The 7,144-nt window shown below is 54.2% G+C and overlaps 1 protein-coding gene across 1 annotated transcript; it reads right to left on the reverse strand.

Annotated features, from left to right (window-relative positions):
* Positions 1-436: 436 nt before the first annotated feature.
* Positions 437-4,927, reverse strand: EAH_00050040 (hypothetical protein, conserved; the record flags this gene model as incomplete). The annotated part of the gene is made up of 9 exons (XM_013391305.1): positions 437-463; positions 810-890; positions 1,031-1,090; positions 1,284-1,562; positions 2,001-2,828; positions 3,070-4,094; positions 4,321-4,390; positions 4,517-4,611; positions 4,825-4,927. The coding sequence occupies 9 exons, from the start codon at positions 4,925-4,927 to the stop codon at positions 437-439; spliced, it is 2,568 nt and encodes an 855-aa protein (XP_013246759.1).
* Between the last annotated feature and the right edge of the window lie 2,217 nt (positions 4,928-7,144).

The following is a 7,144-nucleotide window of genomic DNA, read 5'->3' on the forward strand; positions in this document are numbered from 1 at the left end:
CGTTAATGGGGAACCCACAAAGAACTCACTACGGCAAGCAAAGGCCATATTAAACCGTTCGAAGTCGTTCGAAATCCGTGTGCTAATCTCAAACCCTAAGACCTTCTATCTTCATACAAAGTTTTGGCATCTAGTTCTTAAACCCAAGGTCCGGGAACTCAGTAGGTTTGGATTTACATTAATTTTGCCAGCCTTCTGGAGAGGCCATATGCTTAAAATACAGACAGCCAAGCTAATCCTGTTCGACTATCCCCTCCCAAGAAAAGTATGACGTTTGGCGAAGCCCGGTATCCTTGCAGTTTCTCACCAGAAGCTCAGGGCAACCGTACAGTACACCTTACATGTCGTTGAGCGTACAACCCTCGACATGTTTGAATTAAGATTGACAAAAAGTATTCAAATTCTGTGGTACTCAGTTTTGTTCACGCAAAACGCTCTACTCCATTATGCGCCTTGCTCCCCACTGGCAAGCACAAAACAAAATAACCCCTCCTCATTACTGCCGCGACTGCGCGAGACTGGCGCCCCCGCTTGCATGCAGAAAAAGATACGTGCTCCCAGCGCAGAGACGGGGCTGGCGCTCAGGCCCACCAATGCCTGCCTTATGCGCTCACCTCTGCGGCATGTACACGGGGACCCGCAAGCAGGCTGCCAAGACCGGCAGGAGCACAGGATGAAGCTCAAAGCCTCCACGGCAAAAGCCAACACGCCTCCTCTGTGTATTAAAAGCGTGTTAGAAGCTTTCACTGCAAGACATGCCAGTCTAATGTGACGGTTAATGAGCAGTCTGTACAAATGCAGAGTCCCACCGGCAGCTTGCGCCGCATAAAGCAGTCCTGCGACCCAAAAGAGGCTGACGAACGCCAAATGAGCCTAGACTCAGCAGTTGCCTGAAGCGCAGGAAGCAACCGCGCATGAAACCCCGAAAACGGCACCCACGCCACATTCACTTTCGTACAGCGAATTTAACGGCCCGGATGAGAGACACCAAGGTCGGCAGCACGAACGGCAGAAGCAGCGGCACATTCACCGCCAGGTTAAAGTGAAGCGAGAAGAAAGGCGCAGGCTCTAGGCTACCGTCCGTCAGGAGCTGCATCCCAAGCACAAACACACACACACTATAAAATATTTGCCTACATACGTCCACGCCTACACAAATGTGCATTAGGCATGCACTGCTCGAGCCACATCGCATAAATCTGCAGTCATAAGCGAAAATACGCACAACGAATACCGAGAGGATACACAATTATTAACTCCTGCTCCCCTTTCTTCCAACTCACCGCTGCTGAATCTTTCACGGCCGCACGCGCCAAGAGCAGCGCCAACTGTCTGTACACCGCGACCTTCCGTAAAGAAGACCTCCTTCGCGAATCGCCGCACCCGCTTGCTCGTCGAGATGTTGGGTCAGAGGCAGCCAGCAACGGGGCGCTGTCAGAGTCTCCCGTGGGGCAAGTATCCGCTTCTGAATGCAGAAGAAACACTTTCGCTGCCGCTGGCAGCGTGGTGCACTGCTGCATGCGCAAGGCCTGTAGGCTGCACTGTATTTGATTCAGCACACCCTGCACAGCAGCCAAACAAACGCAAATACACAAGAACACGGTGTTGCTTCACTGGTCCCGTCCGATTCACCGTGATTAGCAGCAACGTACATCAACGCCTTCTGCTGCTACCCAACAGTCCCGCTGTGTTGTCGCAACCTTCTTCGAAAGGCCTCGGTATCATTAGGATGCAGATGCCTTTGGAGGCACTCTGCTCCTGCCAGCATTTTAATTATTGCTCATCACGCGCATCTTCGCGGGGGGACGGCTAAATACGTCCTTTCTTTTATATAGCTCTGCAGCAGCGAAGTTTAGGAAACCCTTGTCTACTCTACTACCAGTAGCTTAAGGTCAGACTCGCGCCCCGTTTAGTTCAGAATAAAGCCTAGGTTAGCCGTTAGCAGACGTGTGAGCGGTCCTTGCGATGGAGGGATAAAAACGCGCACTACGACCTCTTACTTGCATGGCTTGCGCCACGTGCTTTGCGATGCGAAGGTCAGTCCCTGAAAGCAGCACCGTGTGCAGCGTGTAGATGTTCTTTGCTGCTTCGGTAATCATTCTGAAGTGCGCTTCAGCCGTCAAACCACCAAGCTCCCACTCAGTCAAGCCCCTGCTGCTCGGGTGTAAGTACACCCCGGCTCGTCGTTCTGAGGGCCCAATGCCGGCAACCAGCACCGCCCTGCTCGGCACCAGTGCAAAGTGAGCATCACTAAAAGCCATGTTTGGAGTATCTCCCTGCTGACCAGATACCGTGTGAGCGGTGTGATCTGTGGGATCGGCTGCCTCAACCCTCCACGCACACCTTTGTGCACGGCAGTTCTCCCCGCAAACTGTGCTGTCAGAAGGGAGCCCGCACGAGACGCCTGCAGTACCGTCTTGCTGCAACTCTGCAGTTGGCTGCAGCCCCAACAGAGCGCGAAGCTGCGCTATCCAGGCACCGCTGACAACCGCGGCCTCCTGCAAATGCTGGGTGCTGAACTCCGATACCAGCTGAGGATCGGCTCCCAACTTTTTCAAAGGCGCACCGAAGGTGAGAAAGCCCCAAGAAGGAAGCGCTAAGGCAGAGCCTGGAGGCCACTCCTCTGCGAGCGACGACGGCCTGTATAGAGTGAGGTTCAGAATGGAGGCAGATGGGCTGTACTCGGGGTCCGATCCCCACTGCTCCTGCAAATTGAGCAATCGCCGAAGTGTCTCCTCTTGAAACGCCTCTTCTGCTCGCCCACCAACCCCCAACCCTCGTCGTTGCAGATCCCACTCCATTTCCCCCAGTCCGCTGTCAGCCACTACCTGCACCGACCCGACAAACAACGCAAATTTGTTGTACCATGGTGCATGCGGCCCAGCTGCACGTGGATGCAAGCATGGGCATGCAATGCGCCCCTTGCAGCTTCCACACAGCTTCATTAGTTCCCGGTAGGCACATTGCGGGGGACGCCTTCCTTTAGAAGCAGAAAGCGCACGGCAGCGGCAACGAGAGACGAACGAGCCGCAGCTACCCGCAGCAAAGAGCACCAGCAATCCGAATTACCTGAGAGGTGACCTGTATGTCGAGCAAAGTGCTGACAGCCTCCAGAAAGCCCCGCAAGCGCATGCGCAAGAAGCCCCCGACATCCCAATTAAGCTGCGAAAGGGCTGGAAGGCCTGAAGTCCGAGTAGGGAACCCCCCAGCAACAGTCTGCGCATCATCTCTTTCTGCCTCCCTGAGCCCATCACGCATGCTACCCCCGTCCTTTTCCTGGGGGTCCAAATATGCGTCTCCATCCTCGTCTTCTTCTCTGTCTACGTCACCTAGCACCCACAGGCGAAGGCGCAAATCGGCCGAGATCGCAGCATTGCCCCTTAGAGGCGACAACAACCACCGCCCCAGTGCCTGTGTTGCTGCCTCAGCTGCTATATGCTGCAGTGCAGCGTCGTTTTGGTCGCTGCCGCTACCACTTCTCTTGCTGGTTTTGCTGCTGCTGCCTTTGGGTATCATCAACACCATCGAAGAGCCAGCGCCTATGTGCAGTCGGGGCACTGCCCCTTCGTCAGCCTGAGTCGCCACAAATAGCTGCAGTGTACTGAGCCCCTCAACAGCCCCAGCCTCCACTGCATGCGCATCTGTATACGTGAGGGAGGCCCTCAAGGCCTCAGGACCTGACGCACAGGAAGCCGTCTCTTGCGTCGGAGGAGGCAAGATATTGACTGCTAGGAGGGCATTAGCACTGCCTGAGACCGACGACGCCTCGCGTCCGGCAGCCTCCAACACGGATGCAACAGGGATCGCAATACAGGTTGCATCTGTGTTAGAGGGAGCGCCGTGGGGTTCACCGAGAGACGCCAGGTGTCTGTACACCTGGCGAGCGGCAGGAACGGCATCGGGGCAAAGAGGTACTACATGCAGAGCTGTCAGCCACTGCAAGAGCTCCCCGTGCGAAGATGAGGTGGCAGGGCAAGAGGAAAGGTCCCCCAGAGGAGCGGCAGTTCCGGGGCCGTCCTTCCCGCCTAGCTGTGGCAAATGGCTGCGCAGCTGCTGGTGCCACCGCTCGCGATGTGCCAGTGCCCCTACCGAAACTGTACACTTCCCAAGCAACGAATCACGTGGTGTTAGTTCATCACTTGCGTCGGGTGGCAACGCATCTGTGGCTGCAGCGACTGCCGAAAAGAGTGGCGGGACTCCCACCTCGAGATAGGAACAAGGATCTGGGAGGTCGTGACGCTCTACCTGGACGCCTTGCCACCACAGCCAGCATAAGACAAGGTCAATGCATGTGAAGACGCCAAGAGCCAAAGGTCGCACCGGTGGACCCCAGGGCGTCATCCTCCTCCAGCACGAAGACGACTGTATCGTGCTCTGCTGACCTTAGGTTCTGATGGCAGGGAGAAAGCGAACAATTCCACAAGCTGAAGAAAAGACAGGGGAGCGCAGACTAACGGTATGTGTTGACCGCTGAAACGTCTCGGACAGACAGCGCATGCAGCATCGCGCAGCGCACCCAGCTTGTGATGCGAATACGAAACCTAGCAGGTGGAACCGCCTTCCGAAGAATAATAAATAAAGTTTCCTCTAAAGAAACGCAGAAGACTTCACCTGCAGATCGAAAAGCCACTCACACTCAGCCATTAGCGCACGCAAGCCATGGGCTGCCATCATATTCACGGCAGTGTTTGCCTCAGCCCTCTCGAGAAAACCTGCCATTCTGCTGCCGTCAATTGAAATTCGTTTCTTATAACCAAGAATATGCATTATTATTTTATTTGTTTTGTAGTTTCTGCATTTTCTCGGCGGCGTGCAGCAGCCGACCGCCAGACCTCGCCGCTACGAGCTGATAGACGTGGAAGGTCGCCCATGACGCTGTGCGCAGGTTGCTTAGATTAGATTCACTAACACGGCATAGCATACTCATTTGAATATTTGAATTTATGGGACCTAATCAGACAGTCATGACAGCGTTTTCCCGCAATAGACATGACTGTGCACTGTAGACCCCTACGGGGACCGACAGGGTCTCGCCGTAGAAGCAGCTCCGCTTTCATTTGGTTGAAACATCAGCGTAGGGCTTGTAAAGCTTTAGGCAGCTCAGCTGAAGCGCCGCAGGGAATCCCTTTTTCTGCAACCCCTCGGGGGGAAGGTGGCCAGCCGTTGCTGTATGCCAAGGCCATACTTAAATTTGGTGGTAGAGATGGAGGGGGAGCGTCCCCGAGACTAAATCTGTTTGGTGGCAGGCATATTGACAGTTCGTTCTTTGTTTTACCAACCGATGGTACTTGCTCACGTGGGCATGCATTTGGAGCGCCACCTATTGACCGCTTGCGGTCTGCTGTCTCCACTAGACACTGCGAGGGAAGGGCATCAAACCATCAAAAAAATGAACCCACACAACAGAATATGGTGCGCAATCGCTCCAGTGATGCGCATCCCACAATTCCGAATCAGCCAGGCTGCCCGGACAAAGGATCAGGAGGCTGCGCAAATTTGCCGTCGAAGTCAAGCAGGAACAGAACGACCATATCAGCGGAAGTAGAGCTAGTCTCTTCAGCAGCAGTCCAAACCATGCAGCACTCCCTAGGCGCAGCTGGTGAAACCTCGAGTATACTGTCTGAGGATTATGCGCCTGTGAGTGACACTCACAGCAGTCAGAAGGCAATACCGCTCCTACCGGCTGCAAAGGAAGCAGCATTAAATGCATCGTTCCAAACTTTTCCAATAAACCAGTTTGCAACCGCTCTTCATGCGGACCTAGTAGGGCACGCAAAGGAAGACAGAGTAGCAGAAGCAAACGAGCAGGGAACGCCAAGAAAACACACGCCAAGAAATCTTTTTGGGTGCAAGTGGATAGCTGAAGGTCAACCCGTTTGCTGCGCGCCTTCACGCAGTCCCGACCTCTCCAACTCTACTCTGGATCCGCATGAAAAGGCAATTTTGCGTTGTTCTAAAGAACCTCCAGCCGCCGCGAGCTCGTTAGAACAACAGCACAGCTATGATACCTGTGTGCCTAGCACGAAACCAATGTTTGAAGTGAATGAGGTGCATGCGCAACAATCCCCCAACCTTGAGCTTGACAGGTCATGCAACCTCTCGCCCGCCCAACAGACCAGCAAAACATTAAGTACATCCTCAACACACAAGTCACAGCGCAGCCAACACACACATGAACATCACTACCATACAGAAGAACTACGACGATCATCAGCAGGAAGCGACAGTCTCCAAATGCATATTGCCCATTCAAATCAACACGCCTCAGCTTACCATACGGGGACACTCGACGACGAAATCTCCTCAGTGGCAAGTCATGACCAGGACACTGCATTCGCTTCACGTCGGCAAGTTAGGCAGTCCTTCATAACCGACCCACGACAACGCGTTCTATTTACTCGCACCAATTCGGCAGAAAAGGAGAAACGCAGTAAGCATGAACATGAACACGAAGGCCGGAGAGAAGCACCGAGACGCTCATCAGCAGGAAGCCATAGCCTCCCACTCTTCATAGCGCGTTCCATTCAACAGCCAACATCACATCATGAAGAGGAACCATCATCCGACGAAATCACCTCGATTACAAGTGAAACGCAGGACACTGTTTTCTCTTCACGTCGGCAAGTTAGACAGTCCTTCATAACCGACCCACGCCAACGCGTTCTATTTACTCGCACCAACTCTGCGGAAAAGGAGAAACGCAGTCAGCACGCACATGAACACGAAGGCCGGAGAGAAGCACCGAGACGCTCATCAGCGGGGAGCCACAGCCTACCCATGTTCATAGCACGCTCGCATCAGCAACCACCGCACCAGGTTGCCTATGCTTCTGCCGACGAAAGGCCCGCTCGCGCAGATGAAACGCACGAGGCAGGGTTCTCTTCACGTCGGCAAGTTAGGCAGTCCTTCATAACCGACCCACGACAGCGTGTTCTATTTACTCGCACCAATTCGGCAGAAAAGGAGAAACGCAGTCAACACGGACATCAACACGAAAGCCGGAGAGAAGCACCGAGACGCTCATCAGCAGGAAGCCATAGCCTGCCACTCTTCATAGTGCGGTCCAACCAACAGCAGAGACGCTATGACTCAGACGCATCCTACGATGAAACATCCTCAGTGACGAGTGACAAGCAGGACTCTG

This window comes from Eimeria acervulina, genomic scaffold (assembly GCF_000499425.1).
Source record: "Eimeria acervulina Houghton genomic scaffold, Eah_scaff824, whole genome shotgun sequence".
Taxonomy (NCBI): domain Eukaryota; phylum Apicomplexa; class Conoidasida; order Eucoccidiorida; family Eimeriidae; genus Eimeria; species Eimeria acervulina.